General features: G+C 39.1%; 1 protein-coding gene across 3 annotated transcripts in view; it reads right to left on the reverse strand.

Moving 5' to 3' along the window:
* The window catches only part of EEA1 (early endosome antigen 1), a 60448-nt gene that overhangs the window by 17421 nt on the left and 16948 nt on the right, over window positions 1-26079 (reverse strand). For all 3 annotated transcript variants that reach the window (XM_077339032.1, XM_077339033.1, XM_077339034.1), the window contains 16 exons: window positions 24907-24946; window positions 22600-22713; window positions 22393-22514; window positions 21723-21878; window positions 18365-18481; window positions 15898-16236; window positions 13428-13577; window positions 11733-11852; window positions 11439-11642; window positions 10061-10261; window positions 6984-7097; window positions 5477-5632; window positions 4031-4170; window positions 2751-3081; window positions 1726-1827; window positions 882-1076 (listed from right to left, as the gene is read on the reverse strand). In XM_077339032.1, coding sequence (XP_077195147.1) covers window positions 882-1076; window positions 1726-1827; window positions 2751-3081; window positions 4031-4170; window positions 5477-5632; window positions 6984-7097; window positions 10061-10261; window positions 11439-11642; window positions 11733-11852; window positions 13428-13577; window positions 15898-16236; window positions 18365-18481; window positions 21723-21878; window positions 22393-22514; window positions 22600-22713; window positions 24907-24946 — 2601 coding nt within the window. The remainder of the gene's footprint in view (window positions 1-881; window positions 1077-1725; window positions 1828-2750; window positions 3082-4030; window positions 4171-5476; window positions 5633-6983; window positions 7098-10060; window positions 10262-11438; window positions 11643-11732; window positions 11853-13427; window positions 13578-15897; window positions 16237-18364; window positions 18482-21722; window positions 21879-22392; window positions 22515-22599; window positions 22714-24906; window positions 24947-26079) is intronic.

Below are 26079 nucleotides of genomic sequence, written 5' to 3' on the forward strand. Positions count from 1 at the left end.
AATGTGCAGCATAGAGGCATCCCCCCGCAGAGCTGCAGATACTCGCAGACTGATTCTACATTATAGTCTATGGGAGCATTGACTATAGTGGTCCCCATAGGCTATAATGAAGTAAAAAATAATAGGTATTCCTGAATATTTATTTATTTATTTAGATTTTTATACCGCCCTTCCTACGGCTCTGGGTGAATGACATTTACATAATGTCATGGAATGCCATGCCAGTATTGGGATTCAGAAATACCAATATTTTTCAGGTAGAATACACCCAAACCTTAAAAATACCATTTTGGATGCCCTTAGTTTCAGGCTAATGAAAGCTTCTTAGGACAGTTATTTAAAACCTTTACTTTGAAAGGCTTTTGTAGTGTTTTCCTAAACACCCCAGTACATTTTATTTGAATATTCTTTGACTCTTTTTGTTTCCAGAAGGCTGGTATATTCTTCTCAGTACCCAGAATCCTTCTCTTGAAACAGCAGTACTCATTTTGAGGTTTTAACCGACTTATAAGGATTCTACAGTTTCTAAACAGGGATCTCTGCACTCTTCAGAGCTAACTCACTGTTTAAATTTTCTCTCTCTAAAAGAGCTATTCCTGTTCCTTGGCCTCAATGGGAGTCTCTCTCTAACTACGCATTCATCCTTGCTAACTTTGTTAAAACTGCTCTCAGTCAGGGCTGAATTCCAAATGAAATCTCCTTCACAGCATTCAGCTGTAAATCTCTCTCTCAGCTGATGCTAACCAATCAGATTGCTTGGAACAGCCTGTCACACAAGGCTCTCTATTTCTATGAATAATTAACCCTTCACAATCCTATAGCTCTTTCTACAGCACTTCTATGCTTTTAAAGAGTACAGTCTGTCACAGCAGGAATCTTACCTTTTCTAAGAGAGCTGTTTTTAATTCAGCTTGCTGTGTTTCATTTTGTTTTTTCTTCTGGTCAAACAATTCCTTCAATTCTTTCAACTTCAGTTGGAGCTGCTGCTCATTCTTTTCTTTTTCCTTTAGAGTACCTTGAATTTGCAGTACTTGTGCACGGGACAAATCAAGGTCTGTTGCCAGTTGCTTGGAGATCTACATATAGAAATGGAAGCAGAGTCTGTTATCACTACTTTACATATTACTAGAGAGAAGAAGCTGATTTTTCATACCCCACTTTTTACTAACCGAAAGTGTCCCAAAGCAGCTTATAAACACCTTGCCCTTCCTCTTCCACAACAGATACCCTGTGAGGTAGGTAGGACTCTGAGAACTGCTCAAAAACAACTGTGACTAGCCCAAGGTCAGCCACCCGGCTGCATGTGGAGGAAGGGGAATCTGGTTCTCCAGATTAGAGTCTGCCACTCTTTAACCACTGCACCATGCTTGCTCTCCTAGTTTAAGAGTGATTTTACAATATGCCTAAACAAATATTTTCCATAATCTATAATCTATTCCACACATTTTAATATGTGTTGCAAAATAGGTACCAAACAAATACAATGCAAGCTTCTTAAACACGAGTTTTGTTTTCTGCTGTTAAACACAGAGACATGCAGAGAAATTGGGTTTTAACTGATGGCCAAATAAATAAATCTTGCATGAGGCCTGCTTATAAGTGAGACTCAAGAAAATAGTTCTGCTTACTCCTTACAAATTTTGAATCTCAGCAAAAGTATTCACGGGGGGGGGGGGGGGAGCTATTCCAAGTTTTTCATGCCTGTAGTCATATGGTTAACATTACCCCTTCCTGCTTTTCCAATGAGTTTTTCAGTTCATTTTGTTCTTTAGCTATAGATTCTGACTGAACTTGAAGTTGACGTTTAGCTTCTTGGCAAGACTTCTCCTGTGTAAAAATGAACGCTTTGTTTATACTTCATTGTTCTCCACACTGCATGTCAATAAAAATTGCAAAAGATATACAAAATATCAATGAATTCTGACATCATTTTAAGTCTAATTCAGTGGCTAACTTCACAGTATATAAGTATTACAAACACCCAATCCTTTCAACTCAATATACCACTGTATTTGATGCCACATTTCTAAAAAAAACCCCAAATTATATATTTTTTAAAAACTACTAATTCATGAATGTCCCCTTTTTAGTCACAAATAGATCTTCATGAGCTACAACAGCAGTTAATCATAGCTGGCAGTGGCAAAACCAAGAAATAACAGTTTTACTATAATTACTGGGGAGTTGGGTATTTATGTGTGATTGTGTTCTTTTTAAACTAGCAGTTTATATAAAGACATAGGACCTAATTATTTGTTTGAACTTTCCTATCATCATCATGATACTAGTCTTGCTGATTCTTCTAAAAGAGAGCGATAGTATAATGACAACTATTTACTGTATATTTATCTTGTGCACGTAAAGCAACTTTTGCAGTGAATTTAATTTTCCTTTTGTTTGAGAAATATGTTCTAATTTTCTTAAATAACTGTTCTCTCCATTTGGAAACATTCATGAACTTTTCAGTAGTATAGTTCAACATAAAGTTTACTCAGCTCAGTTCTCTTCAGTACTGTCCCAAAATTAAAATTGTTATCTGATCTAAGCCCTACACCTGAAAATATGCACACAAGTATAAGACAAAATGTCCACTTAATTAGCAGTCAATACAATTTGGTAATCTTAACTTCTGATTTCCCATTACCTACACTACCACAGCTGACAGACCACCCTAAATTTCTACAGGAGGTCAAGTTCAGATCACACTTAGAGATAAGCAAATCAGTCCACAGAAGATATCCACAACTCACCATTTCTGCCATTGCCACCTTCCCTTTTTGTTTTTCCTTTTCCAGCTCATCTTTGGCTCCTTTTACAGATTCATTGCTCTTTGACAGTTTGTCTCTGATGACTTCAAACTCCTTTGACAGATTCTCTTTTTCCAGCTTAATTTTTAGCAAATCTTCTGTTACTACTTGTAGTTTTTCGTCTAGTACCTTACGTTGCTTGTTAGTATCTTCGTGTATTTTTTCATATTCCAGCTTCAGTCTTACATGTTCTTCCTCTAGTTTTGATATCTGCTGGTTTGCTTTTTCTAGAGCATCACATTTTTTTTGTAGGTCTGATCTGGTATTAGATACTCTGCAGAGGCAAGTGAAATTCTTTCACTATTGACTCGGTTATAATACCTACCACAAACATACTTTCACATTATTTCCTATAGTTTGTCAGCAATACCAAAAGACATTTGCTTAACATTCACACCAGCTATAGTTTGGCAATACCCTATACTACTTTGAGATTTCATATACAAATTATGCATTAAAGTAAGCCATGAATTTGTTGTTGAATGTTGTGTCTTATAAATACACAAATATTTCATAAATTCCAGGTCTATTAAGTCAAGTGTATGGACTGTGACACCAAGGATTAGTGCAGTATAGCAGTGTTGAAATAGGACCTAGACCAGGGGTAATCAAACTGCGGCCCTCCAGATGTCCATGGACTACAATTCCCAGGAGCCCCTGCCAGCGAATGCAGGGGGAATTGTAGTCCATGGACATCTGGAGGGCCACAGTTTGACTACCCCTGACCTAGACCAACTCAGTCTGAATCCCTCACTCTGCTATGGAAGCCTGCCAGGTGACCCTGGACCCAACATAATATTTCAGCCTATCCTGCCTTCACAAAGTTGTTGCTGGGAGTGTAAGTGGAGGAAGGACAATGTGAAAAGGACCCCATCAGAGAGAAAAGTAGGATATTTTTTAAAAGTTTTATAAAGTCATGTAAAGAAAGGAAGTTTACATTGCATATAAGTAACTGTGCAGTATGGGGATGGATGATAGACTCAGCACAGAGGATAACATTCAGATGAGATAAACACAGAGTGTGCAGGTATTTCTTTGCAGAAGACGGAAGTAATATCCCATACAGAAGCAAAACCACATTATGTCCTTTACAGCTTGCCCCCAAAAATTCATGGCAGTGCTATACCTCTGAGGGGGATGGGGAAAGGGATCTGTGAGGGAAAAATCTCTAGGAATACTCAACATCCAGTCGTAAATTAGAAAATATAGGAAATATAAAATACATTTCTCTTTCTGCATCTACTTGTTTCATCAGCTCTGCTGCTTTAAGATTCAAGTCCGTGCACTGTTGCCTTTGCTCCTGAAGCTCCTGGAGCACTTTTTCTTTGTTCCCAATAACTTCCGTAATGTCAGCTTCTAGTTTCTGTAAATGAAGATTTTAAAATCCAACAATTACCCCAAATATAAACTTTTCTTACTGTAAACGCCTTCTAAATATTCATGGAGCTGTTATCCAGATCTGGGAGCCCTCTGCCTCATACAAAATTGTAACTGGTAGGAAGTCTCAGTCTCACCCAGACCAAAATTAGGAGAAAAGAACATGTCTCTTCTTGATCAGGAACAAGCATGGTGACAGGGTAGGCTGGACACTTTCACTACAACTGAAGAAAAGTCATATCATTTGTCACTTCTCTTGTGTGTGCCTGCCTACACTCTCCCTATGCATGTGCTTGTATAATTGTTACAATGTTGAAGTAGTGCCTGGGCCAACTGGGTTTGAATCCCACACTCTGATATGGAAGCTTTTTTACCATTAAAAAAAACCCTGAAACATTCTTCAGGCTTTGTGAAACCCCATAAGTGGGACGATTGTCTTATGAGTGAAGAAACTGTCATCAAAAGAATTATCCACATTCAAAGTATAAACTATCCTGGATAAATTTCATTTTGGATGCAGTATTTATTCGGAATATATCCTGCTTAAACTTTCATTATATAGCCTCACTAGGAACCTTCATTATATACCCTCATTAGATACAATTCTGGTAAAAACCTCCATCTCATTTGCCAATCACTTCTTCAGCTAAAACTTGGTAAAAACACAAAATATGTGATGCTTGGGAAACAGTCAATCATCACCTTATTTAAAATGGTAGCTTTAAAGCCAAAGGTGCCCCCTCACTTAAAAGTAGCTTTGGTGGTCTGATCACAATGCATTTCCTCAGTCCTCACAGGTAAAAATGAAAATACTAAAAATATCTGCAAAATAGGAAAGTATTTTGAAACTAGGATACACACAGATCACAAGTGGTATCAGTTCGCAAGGAGCTAAGAGTCATTCAGCTGATACTTTTTTCTTAGAAACTACCTACACCTGGGAAAGTAGAATCAGGTACCCAGACTCCTCTAATCAGACGTGGAAGGAAACAGCCAATGAGAATGCCAAATACAAATTGTTCAGGGTAGCATTTAGTATTTCATTTTGTTGGAGCATTTTGATGGGAAACTGTCATTTCTTTTCTATTTATAATTTGGGTAGCATGTTTGTTTCTCCTTGTTTGTCCTCCCATACCCCACTTTTTAGGTTTTTCAACAATTTTGAGGAGGGTGACCAAGAATTGATCCCAAATCCATCTCCGGCACAGCACCTCACCCTCGTCCTGGCTGCCTGATAATTCATGGTTCATGTACATAGGGTACAAAACAAAACAAAGTTCCTGAATACATACCTTATGCTGACCTTCCAGTTCCTCAGTTTTCTGCTCTAAACGAAGATGCTTTTCTTTGTATTCCTTGAGATTGGCTTCCAGCTGAGTACAGTATTCTTGTTTATCATGAAGCTTAGCCATAACCTGTTCCAACTGTGTAGTGACCTTATTTAATTCCTATTAATAAAGTTTGAAAACAGTAACTATAAGAACTTTTAAATTCATTTTAGTGGGAAAAAGCCAAAATGTCTGCTAATTTAACTAAATATTTTAAAATAGGAAAGAACACACAAGTCTGACATAGTACACCTCCGTATGCTGCCGCGGCCCTCAGCACACGGCAGCCACTGCAACGCACAGAGGAGATCGGCAGACATAGAAGAGGCTGGGCTCCTGTGCGCACGCATGGCCAGGATCTCGTAATTATGTGAGACCCAGGAGCAGCGCTGGGCAATGAGCTTAAAAGGAGGCTGGAGTGCTCATGGGACCTCCCTTGCCATCCGCTGCTCTGGCCTATGCTCACCTTCCCAATACCCAGCAGGCCTGATGGTTAGGTGGAGCCTGACTGGCTGGTCACTCGTCCCCTCAGGTGAGCCCTGCTGATGGGTTTTCCCTCCCCATGGGGCTATTAACCGCTGACAGCAGCAGGGAAGGGGCTGATGGGTTCCACCCCTTATGGTTGTGTGCCTTTTGCTCATGTCCATGTTTGAAATAAAGCTGTGGCCAGTTTATGCCAAAGAAACTGTGTTTTTGTATTCTTTATATGCCAGAACCTGCCCTTCTGCCTCACAATTAACTGGATCTCAATTAAAAGGGAAAGATTTAGCTCTGACACAGAAAATTCCCTAACACTCTTCATTGTTAGCCAGAAAATTCACTTTTGATCATTATGGAATTGAATATTTAAATCATCACATCAATCTTTAAACTTTAAATGAACACTATTTTCAAAATGCTAAAAAACAATGAAAATAATTGGCAATCACTGTGCTAAATGTATCATGCAGAAATTGGATACCTTAAGGCTACTCTGTCTAGCCCTATCATAAGAAGCCCATTTATAGCTCAGTCAGACACATCATCATCATCATCCACCTACATAATACAGGTCTCTAGATGTGTCAAGATAATAAACTGTGCCACATTTTAAAGGGAGTGCAAAAAATTCTGTGCAGTATGTACAGAGAAATTCATTCTCAACTGAAAAATATGGAGCAGGATCTAAAAATGCTATGTTTAAGCAACTCCAAAGGTTTGCACTGGACCTGTACTTTATTATTCATTTTATGCTGCCATGTTAATGCATAATTTTTCATTTAAGTTCAAATACAAAGACATCTCTTACATAATATTTTCATTTTTAAACTCCTTTTATTTAAATAAAATTCTTTCTATATCAGCATTTTGTAAATGTAACTGGGAATAATATAGATAGGCTTCTACCAGAGTAATTCCATTCAAAGCAAACAAAGCAGTTCTTTTAATCATGAAGATCTTTATATAATCTAATAATAATTGTTTCTGTCACCTGTTGTTTATCTTGTAATGCATTCTGGGCAGTGTCCAAATGATTCTGAAGATCTGCTCTTTGAGCAGCTTTTGCTGCTTCCGCCGACAGCAGCAATTCAGTTTTTGCTTTTATCTGACAAGAGAACCAGAAAGTGCTTTTGTATTGATCATAAATATTTCTTAGCTGCATATTCTTTAAACATGTTTTCCTTTCCATGAGTGAACTATTCATTAATTGTATGACACCAAACGACATTAAGAATTATTAATTCTTAATTCTTATATAGATTCAAATGAGTGTTGGTCTGAAGGAGCACAATAAAATCAGAGTCCAGTAGCACCTTTAAAACCAACAAAGATTTATTCAAGGCGTGAGCTTTCAAGTGCAAGCACTCTTCGTCAGATTAAGAACTGGCCATCATAACAGTAGGAATATATAAGCAAAAGTTAATCCTTGAAAGCTCACGCCTTGAATAAATCTTTGTTGGTCCTAAAGGTGCTACTGGACTCTGATTTTATTGTAATTCCTACATAAAATGCAATTGAATGAAAATCCACAAAAAAAAACCCCTAATCCATCAAGTAGGAAGTTTTTATTCATTATAAGAAGAGAACATAGTACACAAATGTAGTGTTTAAAAACACAATTCTAACACAGCCTTGCTGTTCACACAGATCTTTGTTTCACTCAGCGTAATATAACAGGGCATTATTCTCACTCTGGTTTGCTCTCTTTAGAAACATTTTAGGGGGAGGGAGGGTAGTTTTCTTAAAAGATAAATGATTCCGAAAACAGAAGCAGCAGCAAAGCCCCCTATGTTTAAAAATCAATTTATGTTTCTAGTGAATTTCATATTAACACTGTGGGAAATTTGCCCTTTGCCATGAGTGAAAATCTCATGTATGCAACTAACCACCAGATAAGGGCAATGATATTTGTGGGACCACTTTTCAAAGAAAGTAGCTGGTAGACTGCAGTTTTCTGAAGAGACACAATTGCTTTCATGCTTACAAAATATACACGGAGCCAACAGAACTGAAAGTTCAAACAGAAGTTAATTATCTACATGAAACTATATCTGTACTTAGGGATTTCCAGGTGTAGCTATTTCCTTCCTCCTAAGAGGCTAATCCTGCCTTTCAGAAATCAAGAGCAAACAGATGATTTCATTTTGTAAGAACACTGTTATTTTTATAGCCAGTGTGGTAATATGGGTAGAGTGTCAGACTAGGATACAGAACTTTTTGATGGAACAGTAATGGAAAATAGAATGTCAGGACCCAGGACAAATTTTACAACACTGACAGTTCATTGAGCCTACACTTGGATAGCTGATGAAGCATACTGCAGACAACAATTATAATCCACAGAAACACACCCCAAACTACAATGATTATCATCATCATCCTTAACACGCCCATGGTGCCGCGGGCACTGCGGACTAAATAAAGCACTAAGCGCTTTGTGGGAGGAGTTAGGGCGGGCTTAGTCCGTGATGAGGAAGGGGCCTGATTGGCCCCTTCCTCCGGGCAGACCATTGGCCTGGCTAATTCCCGCCCTTCCGACAAGGAGCACGGAGCGCGGCTGCCGGGGGCTCCCTGCCCGGCGGCCTGACGCGCCGAGAGGCACGAAGCGCCTCTCGCCGCGTCAGGCCGACGGCCAAGGGAGCCCCCTGCAGCCGCGCTCTGCCTGACTGCCGGGGGCTCCCTAACCTAGCGCCTGCTGTATTAGTTGCAGCAGGCTTGATTACTAGTAAACAATATAAAGTCAAATCATCAAAAACACTCACTCCTCATACTTGCCCATGGAAAGCCAATCAGGTAGGGATGCCCCACCCCAGGCGACATCCCCCTCCTCTTTCTTCCTGCAAGTGGGAGAGCCCGCCACTGTACTGACCCAGTTCCCAAAGGTAAGCCAGCTTAGTGGGGTGACTTGGAGGGAGGGAGAGGCTGGGCTGCAGGCCAGGCCCAAGTAGGACAGGGTGGCCTTTAATATTCCCTTATCCATCCAAGAACTAGGTCACCACTACGAAACCCCCGTCTTTCTGGCCAGCCTCTCCACCTCTGCGCCGGTCAAGGACCTGGTACTTCCTCCCACCACTGCCAAGAAGGTGGTGAGCAACACTTTTTCAGCCTCCCAGGGCTGGCACAAGCTTCTGAGCTAGCTGGCCACCCACCCACCTCCCCACCTCACCTTGGGGTGAGGAGCAGTGTTGGCCTGCTGGCGGGGATGCTGCCACCTCCTAGCCCCACACAGTTGGAGCTGCTGCACTAGAGGGGCCTTCCCCGTGGGTTCATGGTCCCGTTCAGGGCCAGGCCCATCAGAAGCCTCCATGCCACCTGCCCTCCCACCTCCCCACTTCCCCATGGGGCGACAATGGCACAACGGCAGGCAGCTCCCAGCTTCCCAAGATGAGCACTGGCACCAGGAGCCCCACTGCCACTGCCTCCCAGCCTCCTGCGCCAAAAGCAGGTGACAGGGGGAATGACCACCCCCTCCCGTCCCCAGCATGGCGAGCAGTGTGCAGCATGCCAATGTTCGCTTTTAAAGCGGGCTAGGAGCCACCACCCACCCCCTGTGCGATCGCTGACAGGATGCTGGGAGCGCTAACATAATGCCAAGGAGTCAACTCTCCAAAGCAGCCATTTTCTTCAGGATAATGGATCTCTAGTCTGAAAATCAGCTGTGTTTCTGGCAGATCTCCATGATCCACCAGAGGCTGACAACCCTATGACTAAAATACTCCTTGTTCTGTTGCTACTCTAGTACAAGGTGTACCTCCCAGACAGTCAGAAGGGAAGATCCTTGGTAGCTAACATCCTTTAAATCCAGCTATTGTGGGTGTGTTTTATTCAGATATAGTATTACACTTCATCTACAGCTAGTTGTTTGTTGATAACTACATCAGGGTAGTTTTATTGTACCCAAAAAAGCATTAACATAAGCTTTGCTGTGAAACAATTTAAAAGCACCATTTCTGAAGTCCAGCTAACTACAAGAAAATATGTACACTGTTTTAATAATCAAACAATTTTCTGAAACTGATCAGCATAGATTGTTTTAAAATAATTACAACAAACACAATATTAAATTACCTGCAAATCAAGCTGCATTACTTTTTCTTTGCTTTCACTTAACTGACTATTTAGCTCACTTATTGTTGCTTCCAAGGAAAGAACACGGTCTTGAGAGGCTCTCAGATGTGCCTTCTGCTCCTGCACCTGTTCATGCAAGTTCTCTTGGGCCTGTTTATGACTTTCTGATTGATTCCTCATTTTTTCTGTCAGCTGAGTTACCTACAAGAAACATAAAAAAGCAATTAAGACATGCACAAATATGTTTATAAAAACAAGCATGGTTGATGAGCTTTTGGGGCCAATATTTAACAGTTTCCACATGGGGGGGGGGAGTCCACATGCTTCCTCCCTGCACTCCTTCAAATGAAGAACACAGTGCCTATGCTGGGAATTCTGTGTTTTGAGAAGGGTGATGAAGAAGAAGGCGCTCCAGACTCATTCTCAATTTCACCATACATTCGGGAGGTCACAGGGTACAAAGGATGATAAAAGTAATATGGTTTAGAGCTTTCAAACTGTTAATGTTTTGGCCTATAAAATTATATTTATCATACACAGTATATAATCCATTCTATTTCTCACTTCCATCTGAGGGCTTGCATCCAGTACCACCTAACAGGGGACTTGAGTTTGGAATTGGTGCATGAGGAGGGGGGGTGTCAGTTTACTTCAGGTCACATGGTTACTAAGCTGTTTGGAGATGTGTCTATCTGAAAATCTCCTTCTAGCTTTTGGTGAGTGCTCTAGAAGCATGTGATCATTCTGGGAGGGGCTTCTGCTGAGTGAGATGAATTGACTGCCTGATTTTGTTTAACTCCTGGGGATGGAGCCACAGCTCGCAGTACTTTTCCTATATAAGTTAAAGATACAAATGAAAGCAGAAAACCGTCTCTATGAGCAACATGTATTCAAATAGCTTGCTAAGAACAACTGGTTTAACAGTCCAAAAGTCTCCTAACATGAGTACATTTTGCCTTCAAATATGTTAACAATGCTGGTTTGAGACACAATCAAAAGTTTAATTCAAGACCAGTTAGGATACTCAATTATATATGAACTAGAGGCAAAGCCCATTGCACCAAGGGAAAGAACGGGCGCTAGGATGCACACATGCACTGTGTCCTTCCTGGGGGCTGGCTACATAACTCCTGGACTCTTGAGGCCCCGCCTCCAAACCTCAAGGAACATTCCTGACCCAGGGGTCACCAACCTCCAAGTACGGCCTGGATTCAATATACTATATATGTTATTCCTACTTGTATTGCCTTTTCAAAAAAGATCCCTTTAAAAAAACCTCCCATATAACAGATATATTACAGAGCTCCCCTGGTCCCTTCAATATTTTTGTTATAAAGTACTAAACTGAACCAAGTTATAATCCCCCCTTTAAACCTACCTGTTCCTGCAATGTGTGGTTCTTTTCCTGCAACTGGTTAAGAACTGCTGTTTCTCCTTCTCCAGCCTGAATTTTGGCATACAAGTCCTCTCTTTCCTTTTCTAGCAAGGAAATATTATCCTTACTTTTTTGCAGCAGAGCTTCGAGATTCTGGATTTTTTGATCTTTATCACCAATCTGGCGTAGTACTTGCTCCAAATCATTCTTGGAGGTACAAGAAAAATACAATAGCACAATTAAATATGAAGCCATTACCTGAGATTACCTGGGAAACATGTTTTTTGTTTTCCTTACCTGGGCTTCTCGCAGTTTTGCTGTGGTACTCTGCTGAAGATTCTGTTGCTCCTGGTGCTGCTGTTTCATTTTATCTAACTGATGCTGCAATTCAGTTCCATTTGCTGCTTTCTCCTTTAGCTTAGAAAAACAGTCATAGAATGTTGACTGAAAACTGATCACAATTTAATAGTTTAATAATGCTTCCCATTTGATCCAATACTGAAGCACTTTATAATAAAGACCAGCTACCTTGTAGCCATGCTTTACATTTCTCTTTGACAAAGTAAAAAGTCAAAATGTTCAAACTGACAGAGACCAAAGTATATTAAAAGTATGTACACTGCTGAGATGGCATTTTACTGTTGCTTCATTATCAATGAGTTTTAAACAATTAGAATGTTTAGGAGCTCTGTAACAGTAACAATAACCTTAATTACTGCACAGTTTTAATTAAAACCAACTAGAGATAACAGCCAAAGCCCAAGGAAAATATTAAAAACATAAACATTAAATATCAGTAAAGCTAAGGGAGATTAAAACACTGATCCATTAAAAAGAATCATATTACCTATTTTGTAAGTCTTCATAGTGAGAAAGCAAGAAAGGGGACAGAAGTAATTTTGAGAAGTCTAGTTTTTAGCATGGTTCAATATTCTGACAATATTCTAGAGCTGAAAGAATATACTATTGAAGAATATAGAAGGTCCCAAACAAGCACTGGAAGGAGAGTAGAGGATGCAAGATGGCCTGCCGGTCTCAGTTCCAAAGAAACAGAAGCCATGGCACATTTCATAAAGTCATGCGAAGAGGTTCTGTGCCTATCTCCTCCACTGATTTTACAACAACTACTTTTATTTGTGACTGGGTACCAACACTCCTTTAAGCAATATGAAAAGGATATTCCAGTAACAAAGCACAGAATATAAACTCAACCAGCATTTGATCTTGCAAATGCTACACGGGCCTACCCTTGTCCCTGACCCGGAAACTGCAGCTGGTACAGAATGCAGCAGCACAGGTCCTCACTAGGTCATCTTGGAGGGCCCATGTCCAGCCATTGCTGAGACAGCTGTGCTGGGTGCCAGTTTGCTTCCGGATCAAGTTCAAGCTATGGGTTTTGACCTTTAAGGCTATACGCGGCCTGGGTCCTACCTATCTGCAGGACCGCTTATCTCCTTATGCCCTCCACAGGGCATTCCGCTCTGTGGGTATGAATCTCTTGATGGTCCTGGGCCCCTGGGAAGCACACGCCTGGCCTCGACCAGGGACAGGGCTTTTTCAATCCTGGCCATTACCTGGTGGAATGCGCTTCCAGACGAGTTAAGGGTCCTGTTGGAGCTCTCTGCAAGATTGAGCTCTTCTGCCGGGCTTTTGGTTGAGGCTGAGCTAAATACTGGGTTATGAATATGGGTCCTTCCCCACCCTTGTGTAATCTGCCCCCCGCCCCACGCCAACCATCACCCCTGGATTTACAGCTATTTAGTTGCAACTGGGAATGGACCAGCTGAGGAATGAGGGCCAATAAAAGTAGTACTATCACCATGTTGTTATTTTGTTGTTGTTTTAGTACTATTTAGTGCTGGTATGTTGTACTGTTGGCAAGAGGGCATAGCTTGCCGTATTAGGGGGTTAATGTTTTTTCATTATGCTGTGAACCGCCATGAGCCTGCTGGTCTGGGAGTGGCGGTATAAAAATAAATAAATAATTCTTACCTGTTCCTCAGAACGTGAGAGTTTTAATTGAAGATCAGCCACCTGCTGTTCTTTGTCCATCAGCTTTTCACTAGACAATTGTCTCTGCTCTTTTAGCCGCCCATGTGCTTCCCCAAGTTGACGCTCTGCCTCCAGAAGTTTATTGTGTAACTGGTGGGGGAAACCATCTCATTTATCTCCCAGAAAATACTGCAGCAGACTCATAATGCTTTATCTTTTTACTGTCACAGCAACCAACAGTGTTGTGTGCATGGTTCACATCACAGCTAGAATCACACTTAGAATCCAATCAGACAGATTAAGTGACAATAACATTCATTCAGACCTACCTGTCTGACCACAACCATGTCCCTGCAGGTATGTGTGAAAACAATTCACTGCTGCATACTTTTTGTTGGAGCTTACATTAGCATGTAATACATATCTCTAAAGAGGTGTCAAAAGTATTTGTTTATTTTTATCTCAGTTGATAATATGCCAATCAACTAATTATATTGTGAAATGGCCATTGCCACTACACAAACTAATGACAATCATACTATATCTGAACAAACCATAAATGCAGTAAATAATGTCAGTTTAATTTTCAAGTGTCAAGTGGCTGTGAGCAGAAAGAAGGGGGTTAAATGGCTCTGCTTTCACCTCCTCACAAGTAGTAGGGAGCAGAATGCTGGGGATAAAATGGCTCATGAACCAATACAAACTGCTTCAGTTGAGAAATTGGCATATCAGTTTATGGTTCCATTCATGGTTCAATCATGAACCAAACCACAAAAATGCAGTTCATGCTCATCCCTATATGTGATATATGTATGGACATTCTTACAATCAAAAAAGTATGGCATATAGCATAATTGTAATTTATCAGTTGTGCCACTAACAAAACTCAAGAATGATTCTGTATGAAATCAATCAAAAAGCCAGAAAACAAACCAACTTCTCTTAAATCCCAAGAAGAAAAAGAAACAAGTGGAAGAGACATCCTGTTCATGTTTATATAAAAGGAATAAGGCTGTGGTATATTGGCATTTCTACCACGGATATAAGATTGTAGTATAATAGAATGTAGGGTGCTTTTATAAAAAGAACATTATTTTAATATATTCTACTATATTTATAAGTTTGCTTTTATTGTATTATCTAGTTTTGTAATTCCACTCTTTTGCATTGTATATGACATACTGTATCTGATGTTTTTGCATTGTTACTAATTTTTGTAATGCCATTCGTATTGTATTGTTTTATAAATAAAATACATATATATGTTCTATCAGAAACAGTTGAGACAGCAGATGTGTCCAAAGGTAGGCTTTGTTTATCTTTATAATAAGACACAGTCTCAGTCAAAACACTCCTAGAACAAAGAAAAGAGCCTTTCCAAATATAGCTTCAGTATCTATTTAAGATAGTTCTGATAAAATGGCATATATAGAGAACCAAAGCACATTACACTAGCTGTGGTTAAGAACTGAACAGAAAATATACTAGCTTTTATATACTGCTTTCCAGAAGCAATTAAAAAAAACTAAGTTTACAGGTAAAAGTTCTATGAGTGATGAATGAGTTAAAGAATACCAAAAACACTGCTAAAAGTAATACATGTTTGTTCGCATCACATTTCTAATACAGACCTGAAACATCTATCTTGACAAAATTATCTCCATTTTAATATAGACATGTGTTTTCAAGGGCTGCTTTGAAACCTTACTGAACTCAAGTATCCCACAGAAGCACTATAAGACTTTCATACTGGCCAAGGCTTTAATGGCCAGGATTCTGTAAATATTAGGGATTTTTACTGGTATTTCCTTTCAAGTTTTTTGGGTATTGTGTGGCAGACATGAATAATGCCAATATATACTTCAAGATGAAATATAGTCTGGATGGAATGAATCCCTCCCTGATGGCATCACACTGGAATTCCAGTAAGTGTCAATTCCTTTTCTAGAAACTTGTTAGTCATCCAATATTTATCTCAAAGTAAACCCTTTCTTTAAAATTCCATTATTTTGTATCAGACCCTCTGACCACAACATCAATTTCCAACTGAATTCTGTCTGTTCGATGTCATTCTAGAATCTTTTATCTTGGTTGCTAAGGAAGCAGCTGGGAGAACTCCAATCATAATTCCAGAGAGGATGGCAGAATCTTCAGTTATTATTCAATAGATTTCTATCAGCCTACAAGTGATATATAGAATGAGAACAGGCACTGCATGATAATGTCTGCTAAAAGCAGCCGTCTAAAAATATCAACAGATATTTACTGTAAAGCAAATGTATGAAAAAGAATTACAGACAGGAGCAGACCAGCAGTTTGCCATTCTCCTGAGTGAGAAGCCAGGCAGGGAAATGCATTGCTGACTATCCTCTGCACCATCCTCCTCCCCAACTGTCAAAAGTAATTTTTGATCTGACAATGGAAGGTGATGGTGAAAATAACTGTAAACTCTTCCATGAAATAGACTCACCTGATTCAGCTCATTCTGAAGTTGCAAGCCATGCTGTTCTTTTTCTTCCCTTTGTTGCTGTAACTGTTTGTATTCTGCCTTAAGATGCTGGTACTTGGTCTCTGCTTCTGACAATTCCTCCTTAAGTTTCTGACTTGCTTCCCCCCTTTCATCCAGTTCTTTCTGTAACCTCCTCAATGAGTCCTCAGATGCAGACAACCTTCCCTGAAGTTGTTGACAGTCTAAGTCCTTTTGATTAAGGGTTGCTTGAAGATTCTTCTTAATTAATGATTCTTCATTTTGTTTCTCTTCTAACTGAGTATAATCCGACTCCCTCTTTTTCAACTTTTCTGTCAGACTCTGCACGATCAGATTAATTAAAACTAAATTGTACTTTATTATAATTCAAGATAAAAATCAGTACCAACATGAAAATCATAGCTTCATATACCATAATATGCTATGATGATTGAAGCATTAAAGTATGAACTTTGAAAACTGTACCACTCTCATTAACCAGTAAGACTGTACTCTAGGAGAGTATAATTTCCCCTGTTTTAGAAGGGGGGAAACCATCTTTTTTGACTGTTAAAATTCTAGGTGTGATGTTAAAATTACCCCAACTGGGAAAACAGGAATAATGTTATGGTCAAAAGCATGTTTACTCTAGAGATGTAGTACAGAATTTTTCTCCTAAATAAATAAATGTCTTCATCTGGCACAATCCCCTATTTGGACTGAGCCAGTAAAGCCACATTGCTCAGTACCACAGATATCTCAAGGGTCAACTATCATAATCTGCTCTATGTAGGGTTGCCCTCAAACTTCAGCTGGTACAGAATGTTGTAGTTCGTTTATTAGAATGAGCCTTTCTCAACTTTTTTACCATTGAGAAGCCCCTGAAATATTCTTCAGGCTTATAGAAATCCCAGAAGTGGCACGATCGTGCAGAACATGGTTGGAAAGCACAACATGTGCCCACCCATGGCCCTTCCCCTTTCCACCCCCTCCATGCCCATCACTGTCTATTTTGGGAAGAGTGGGTGGGTTGACATGACTATACATGGTTATATCACCCAATAAACACTGAACAAATGTTAAAAATATATAAGCATTTAATTAATTTCCACCCATTCAGGAATCCCTTGCAGGGCCATCAAGAAAGCCAGGGTTTCACAAAACCATGGGTGAGAAAGCCTGCTGCAACCCAACTGGAGTTTATGACTATAAAATAATATTTTAATGACTGCTGTAAATAATATTTTTCCAGTAACAAGACACTACATTTGCTCTGACAGCTGATATCAAAGTTTCAAAATGGGATTTTATTGAATTGTGCAGCATTATTTACAAATTCATACCTTTCCTTTCTGCCCTCTTCAGGGCCACCAAGGCAGCTGACAGACTAAAAACATACATAAGATTGTTTCTTAAAAAAAATTAAAACTAAACAAAAACACATAATTAAATCAATAACAAAAAACACATACAAAATGCAGAGGGCAGTAAGGAGAAATACCTGATAAAACAAAAAACCTTTACCAACAGGCAGAAGACAGGAATAGAAAGGGACACGTGTGTCCCTCTGGGAAGAAAGTTGCAGATTTTTGGTCCCCCAACCAAGGCTGCCACTAAATCTCAGAAGCTCCTGGGATGTGCAGGAGAATCAGGCTCTCTCTCCATATGTGTACAGTTAGTGGTATGCAATGCAGCATAAATAAGCCAAAAAGCCAACCAGCACACATTTTTACTTTAAAAGATGAGAACAGTTATATACATCTAAATTTACTGAACCAGTTTCTTTCTTAGATAATATAAGTCTGTGTGTGATAACTCTGAGAAAAAAACTTTTTGACCTTAAAGATACATTAACAATAACTGACAATAATTGAACTCATATCAGAAGGGGCCAAAGACTGAACAGGCATGTTGACAGGCTAGAAGACTGCAAATCCTATTCTTTTTACTATACGAAGGTGCATCTGAAGCCTTGTCCAAACAAACTACTTCAAAGTTTTACAATCTAAAAGTTTTACAAAACTAAAACACTAGAACAAGAAGCTTGTACTAGATATAGGATGCAGCAAGATCCAAATAATATCTTTTATTGCTTAAAACAATCCAGAAACTGTCTATTTAAGAACATGAGGCCAGAACTATATTTGCTGCTTTGTAAAGAGGATGCAGAGATATTTAAAAAAAAAACTTCTATTCATGGCTGCCCCCACCATGCTACTCTGGGGGTCTGTGATGGCAAGACTGCAAATAGTGCATTATATATGCTACAAAATAGTCTATTCAGAGCTAAACCACTGAATTATTTTCTTCTCAATTCTTACAATTCCACACAATGCAGATTTATCATTAAACCCTTTACATTTTCAAAGTTACAAGAACAAAATAATAGTATTTAGAAAAACACTTGTAGAGCATGGTCCCTATTGTTAAATGATACTTGGCGGTAAACTAATGTCAATATAATTCTTACCTGATTTTTCTGAGTTAATTCAGTAATTGAAGTTCGACATTTTTGAAGCTCCTGAACATACACAGCGACTTCCTGTGGTCCTTTGGCAAGTTCAGCTCTTAACTGATTGATTGTAGCCTTAAGAAACATACAAATACAAAACTATTTCAGAAGTTCAACTGCATCTCAGTTGGTTAAATGTACAAGTGAGAAAATGACCTTTGAACTAATAATCTCTAAAATAACATTATCTAGAATACTCATTTTTAACACAAGATCAATTAGAGCTCACCAGTCTCACTTGGACTCAAGATGGGTTATACAGAGTGAGTCAGTACAATCAATAGAATGGGGCATTCAGTGAACAATGCAATAGCAATTACGGCTGTGGAACCAACTAGATGTCTAAAAACAGAACTGAAGCTAGCCAAGCGTTTGCTGGCAGGGGCTCATGGGAACTGTAGTCCATGAACATCTGGAGGACCACAGATTAACTACCCATGATCTACTGTATCAAAGGCTGCAGATAAGCTGAATAATAGCAACTAAAAGGCATGGCCATGGCCTTTGCCTACATACACAAAGGTCGTCAACTAATGCTAGTAGAACTATTTCTGTCCCATGGTCTGGCCTGAAGCCAGACTGGAAATGGTCTAACGCAGATGAGTTGTCTAAGACCTGGAGTTGGTCTGCTATAGCTCTCTCTACCAAGAAAGAGCAGGCTAGCGACAGGAAGGTAACTGGCCACATTTGTAGGAATGTTTTGTTAGTAGTATACAGATAAATGTCTCTTTAGGAGACCAAGAAAATATGGCTGAGTTACTGACTGATTTATACTAAGGATTTGTTGATGTGGTCCTTATATGATTTTAGCGTTCAGGATGGACAAGAATCCAGAGTACAAATAATGGCTTTCACTGATTCCAGGATCTTGTCCACATCCTTCATGGAAATTGGGGCATAATGATCCATGAACAAACCAGGCAGTTTATTATTCCTGTCTTCTGGTGTGTTTATAATTCATGTGTGGTCATTACCCTGATCAGAACACCAGGTGATGACATGCATACAAAAAGGCACATTTTGAAGAACTTTTCAATGGAGGTAGTTCACAATTCTGAAGGTCATTAAGTTAGAAATAACTTACACTGCGATCCTATTATGAGTCATATCAGCCTAAACCCACTGACAGCCTTAAGATCTGCATAAGATCATGCTGTTTATGATCAAACAAGACATATTTGGATCGTGATTTTGATTTCCACAATTCTATGGCAGATTGATATCCATACACAAACATTTTGCATAATTATTAAAATATTTTCCAAAATGAAGTTTTATAATGTTTAATAACAAATAATACATAAATAGGTACCTATCTATTCTGACAAGTGCTTGAATCATCTTTGGAAAGTGAAGCAACAAATGCAGATATAGGTTTCTGAAATATTACCTCAAGTTTAAAGGCCTCCATTAGAAAGCAGCAAAAGTAAATTATGGGAAGATGGTGAAATAAAGCTATGATAAATGCAATGTTATACTTAACATATATTTAAATGAACTATATAGATTGACTATGGATTAACATTTAGATGTAGATGATTTTTGTCCTACAACATGTAGACCTCTTCCCTAAAACTGAGATATTAAAGCAATATTATGTAATATTTTAGATTCAACCTCTGCCCAACAAGGGCTTCCATGCATCATTAGGAAATAAGGAATGCATACGAATTAAAAAGAATACTAATTAAGCTCATTTTCTATAAATAAGGACTATCTTTCAATATTTCTGCTATATAATACAGTTATGTGTGATGCTCAATATCAACAATACATGAAAATATGTAGTAACAAACAATGAACGCAATTATGGTAAATACAGACCTGACAGACAAAAAGCTTTTTTAAATCGGAAGGTGACTTGTGTAAAGCTGACTATAACAGTGATTTTAACTATATTATTTTTAGATTCTTGTATTTGAGTACGGCAATTTTAATTGATTTGAAACTGTCTTTTTTACTATGATGTAAACTGCCCTGAGCTTCCTGAAAGGGCAACATAAAAATGTATGTATGTATGTATGTATGTATAGCATAGCATAGCATAGCATAGCATAGCATAGCATTATTTTAAGCATGCTTACGCAGAAGACAGATCTAATGAACTCAATTGGACTTGCTACCAATTGTGTACCTGAATCAGCTGGACTTACTTCACAGGAAACTTAAAAGGTTAATATCAATGACTGAAGATTAGCTAGGAGCATCCACTAATCATGGCAGCGAAAAGAGAACTGAGGAGGGTAGGCGCTCCGCCCTGAGTTCACATGACCCGAGAGTGGGAAGACTTATGTATGTGCAGCCGTGGGCAGAGCGCACTCTTTAGAGATTTTTAGCTATGGAAAGATTCCGAGTGGCAGGCCTGTGCTCATGAAGTAACGGCTCACGAAGTAATAGTTTATCTTAAAGGGCAACTGACAAAACCATTTACAGGAAAATTTCATTTTTCATATATATATATATATATGTTCAACTTAATATTTCTGGTAGGGGCTTGGAGAAGGAGCTGGTCTCAGGGCTTAAGTCTTAAGTGCTGTCCCACCCCTAAGTGCCTCCTCCTCCAACCGGCTTGCCTGTCTGTCTAGCAGCCAGCCAATCACCTTCCATCCCCCACCCCTTCCTCCTCCACTTCCCTCCGAGACTCAAGAGGCTGCAGATTCCTGCCACGTGAGAGCTGCCCCTGCCAGTGAGTTCCCTGCAGCCTACAGCCTTTCCAGGTCCTGAAGGGAAGGAGAGGCCATCTGCAGAGTTCTTCTACCCCCCCCCCCAATCTAGTGCCCATTGTATTCCTGAATGCAACGGGCTTTGCTCTGTGTGTGTGTGTGTGTGTACATCCTGATTTGCAAGTATCTGCAGCTCAAAATCTTGCTGGAAGCTTGCTGGACAACCCTAGACCTACTTGACATGGACCAGAGACCATTCTTTTTCTAAAGTAGCTGCCATGCTATGAAACAAGTTTCCTAAGAACACCATTTCTACAGGTTCTTAGAGATTCTGCAAGGCTCTTCTATTAATTTCTAATGTGGTGTAGGCTACAGATATTGGGAGGGAAAGGCTATTTTGCAGTTTTATTGCACATTTTAAATTTGGATTTGTAAACTGACTTGACCCACAAATGAAAGGGTAAGAGAATATCAAAAATTTTAATAGAATTGGTGCAATTAATGTAGACAAAATTCCAAGCATGATACGAACCAATAAAGATGGTACTATAGTTTAAACTTATGAATTTAAACACCGCTTTTTATTGTTACACAATAAATATTTTCATATGAGGACTTTGGCTCAGTTGCAGCTGTATTTCTGAATAGATTACCTCTGAGGTCGTACACTCAGCTTTCAAATGCTTGCACTCATCTTTCAGTTGCTCAGACTCTTTTTCACATTCCAAAGTCATCTTGTCCATTAATGTTTGAACTTGGACTAACTCCTTCTTTAGAACAGCAACATCTTCTACACCAGGCCTTTGAAGCTTTACAAAAGCAGTAGGGATTAGTCTTACAGAAATCAGACTGAAAACATGCTTTTCTGCATCACTGTATCTTAGACTGGGAGCATAATAGTATTTCTGTGCACTAGCTGAATGTTTTCTAGAAGACTAGATCCATTTTTTTTAATTTCAAAAAGTTAAGCTTGTTGGGATACCTAAACTCTATATTCATTTGCAACTGGATGCATACAAGTTGCTTAGAGAAGTTCTAGGTCAAGTGAAAGTTTAAAATCGGCAACAGCTTTATCTAATAACTTTTGTAATTGACATGAATTTCATATTTTACCGAGAGGGGGAGGGTAAACATGCAGATATAAAGCAGCCTGAATTTATGACAAGTGACCAGATTAATTTCTACCATACATCATTATTAGTGCTGAAGAATAATCTGTTAAAAAAACAAAATACAATGGAAAGAATGATCACACAGCTAAACAGCATTCCCTTTTAGATTGGGAAAAGCATGATAAAACCACAGTCCTATGATTTAAGTTACCAGCTCAGTTTTTAAATCTTCACATTGTTCTATCTCCTTCTTTAGCTCTTGTGTCAAATTTGTCACTTTTTGTTCAGCTGCTGCTCGCAGACTTATTTCTTCATCATATTTAGCTTTAAGATCTAGATAAGAGAAAGATCACATAAAATTAGATATTCCACTTAAGCAGAACGGAACCCATATTATATCATAATTATGGGTACTTACCCACAATTTCAGTGGCCAGCTGGGCTGCTTTTTGTTCAAATAAGTCTTTCATCTGCTTGACATTGAAGTTTTCTACTTGACTCTCTTCCAGTTGACTTTGTAATGATTCCAATTCTGTAAAGAAGGTATAGTCATTAAATTAACCTAGCATTAGAGTAAGGTTTTCTAAATGCCTCTAATGATAAAATCTCATCAAATAAATAATTTAAAAATTTTTATTAGGATCACCTGTGCTAATGAACAAATACATAGGTTAATTAGTTCCCATGAACAGTAAAGCTATCTTGAACTGAACAATGTCTGGCTATCTATGGACCTGTTATGTTGTAACCTGCACTGAGCCAGCAGTGCCAGGAGGGAGTCCAAGGTAGTAAGGTCTGCAGATTTTTACATGAGATTCTTCTGATTGTGCAAACTGGTGATCATTTACTTAGGAGATTTCACTCATTTCAGCTGAACACCTGTCCTACAAGAGCTGAACTAGTTGCTTGTCTTTTAAGACCCTAATGGGACTCAAAGTTCTGCCTCCTTCCAACCAGAAACAAAACACTTTTGATGGTGGAACCTTGTTTTTAAAATGCCCTCACCCTTGATGCTCACCTGGCACTTTCTTTCTTAATTAATTAATTATTACATTTGTATATCACCCTCCCGTACGCCTCAGGATGATTCACATGGAACGGTTCACAGGACAATTCACATATTTTCCCATGACACCAGGCCAGAATATTTTTCTTTTTGATCAAGTGATGTTTATGTTATTTTTTATTTATTTAAAATATTTATGTACCTACTTCTGCCTAATCACATCCATAGAGATGGCTATTTTTACACCCTGGCTTAGTCAGTATGGTTTGTTGTACAGCCTAAACATTCAGTTTTGGTTGGAAGCCATTCTGAGGAAATCTCTGGAGTCAGAGTATATACTGTGGGGCTTTTCGCACGCCTTCAAAATCGCACAATGGTTGCCAATTGAAAACGCTATTGATTTGCCGTTATGCACAACGTCGTTGACAATCTGCCACACACCTGAAACCGATCTGCAAAAAGCGCTTCCTTGTAGCGCTTTCAGGGAAATCCCCAAAAGTGGATTCACCCTCCGGAAAGCGATACACTCCTGCAACCAATCTGCAACACTAGCGAAAAAGACCTGTGCGTTAACATTGTTGCAGTTTCTACAAAGTCCCTCCCCCTGGCTCGCTCCTCTGATCTTCCGGCGAAGCGATCGTCATTTTTTTTTTCTCCGAGCGAGCGGGGATAAACGCACCAGCGAGCCTCTGTTTAGAGGCTTCCCCGGCTTCAGTCCCTCCCCAGAGTCACTAAGCACAAACAACACTTTGGACACAAACAACAGAGAAGCCCGTTTGCTGATGTATTTTCCCTTTATTTTTTAAACTGTTTTCGGCCGAAAATCGGGCCCGTGAGAGGGGGGGGGGATTTTTTTTTTTCACTCGGAGGGAGCGTGGCAACGATCAAACGACAGCTCAAACACACCGGGCAGCTGGATGGGTCTCTCCGTTGCAACGAATCAACACAGATTCGTTGCAATGGGTGTGTGTTTTTTTTTTTAAACTTTCTTAAAGGGAAAGGGGCTGTTTGGGAGCATGCTAACGGCTGCCCATTGGCTGCTTGACGGCCAGGGGCGGGATGAGCTTGGCAATAGCGCTTCCTTTCTAGCGATTTTTGCCGAGACTGGAAGCCTGTGGGAAACGCTACAAAACGCAACTGGATTCCACTACAAAGGCAGGTATGCATAACGACGAATTCCACTATTTTAAATGGCGATTTTTCATTCAGCAACCAATTTGCTACAAAGATCCCGGTGCGGAAAGCCCCTGTTACATCCTTATCCATAACAAAAAACAATAACAGATATTAGATCCTTACTAGAACTTCCAGGCTATAGTAAAAAGGATAACATCTGCACCAACTTCATAAAAAAAGAAAACCAGGTATCAAACTCAAATTGAAAATATCATGTTTAACACAAGAACTTGCAATCCAAAAGAAATATTCCCTCCTCCTCCTCCTCCATGAAAATACACAAATAATTTGTGTATTTTTGTGTCAATGTTATAAAAATGGCATTAAAAGCAAAAAAACAAAAATGGGTGAAACAAAAAGGTTTGCTAAAGCAATATATGAATACACACAAAAACAGAAGATGTCCTTATCCATCCTTAGGAAAAATGTTTTTAAAAGATATGGAGTTCATGCAATAATATCATCATGAAGAGTACGTTTTTTTTCTTGCTCACATAACTGGAATAATGATCCACATAAACACTGCTTTTTAAAAAATGTTACCTGTAGATGTTGCAGTTGATGGTCCATCAGGTTTAGACTCCTTAAAAAGAGGAAACTAGAGTAAATGCTTAAATAAAGTATTGGAGGCTGCTGAAATATTTTCACAAGTATTTAAGAGACTTCTAATCCTTGAAGATGCAAAAGTATATTTTGCTGTCACACTACAAAGCAATTCAATTTGACAGTTTCCTCTAAAAAGGCCAAGATAACAAATATGCTTACATGATTGAAAATAATGTTCAAATGGAATAAGTTGCCAGGATTAACAAGTACTATACTACACATAAAGAATCTATCTACCATGCATTAAGGATCCAGTCTACAATGTACTAGTGTTACGCAACTTCATTTCATTAGAATTTAATCAGTGAATACAAGGTGGACTGGGTTTGTACTTGGTAGATTCCATTTCGATTGCTTGTAACCAGTGAAATGGAGAACGAATTCAAAGACCGAAAATGTATTTTGTCAGTTATTATTATAATTAGTAAATATGAGCGAATGTAATTTTTAGTTTTAAAAGCACTTTAAGTAATCCTTCCTTAGCCCAACACCATATGAACTACCTTAGAAGAAACAGAAAAGAACAGAACTATCAGAAAAATGATGAAGAAAGCAATATGATGGAGATACAATACAATGGAGGGAAATAAAAAGCAAAGTTTGATATTATAAAAGCCTAGAGAAATTCAAGTTCATAGTCCAACAGGTAGCAAAGGACAAGCAGGAAATAACAGGTGTGGAAGTTTCATGCACTAAGATCAAAACTGGTTAGCACTACTGCATAAGCTGTCCATGGCATGCATTGTGAATATAACACATGTACGTAGGATTACCAGTTGGAGGGTGGGGGATCCCCCAGTTTAGAGCCCCTCCCTCAGTTCAGGGCTATCTGGAAATGGGGAATTACCCATCCCAAATAGGCAAGAACTGGAAATAAACACAACGTGCCTACATCACACAGAAGTGATGTAGGCATATCAGTGATGTTGAGAGTGATGCTGTTTTTTGGGCAAAATTCTTATTGTAGAAGGCCAATTCTGCCATGGAGGTTTTACCCACAAACCAGTGTCACCCCCAATGTCCCCAACATACCTACGTCACTTCCAAGTGACATACACACATCACATTTATTTCTGGCTTCTTCAGTTCCTGATACCATTAAATTCACCC

Source organism: Paroedura picta, chromosome 5 (assembly GCF_049243985.1).
Source record: "Paroedura picta isolate Pp20150507F chromosome 5, Ppicta_v3.0, whole genome shotgun sequence".
NCBI classification, from domain to species: Eukaryota; Metazoa; Chordata; class Lepidosauria; order Squamata; family Gekkonidae; genus Paroedura; species Paroedura picta.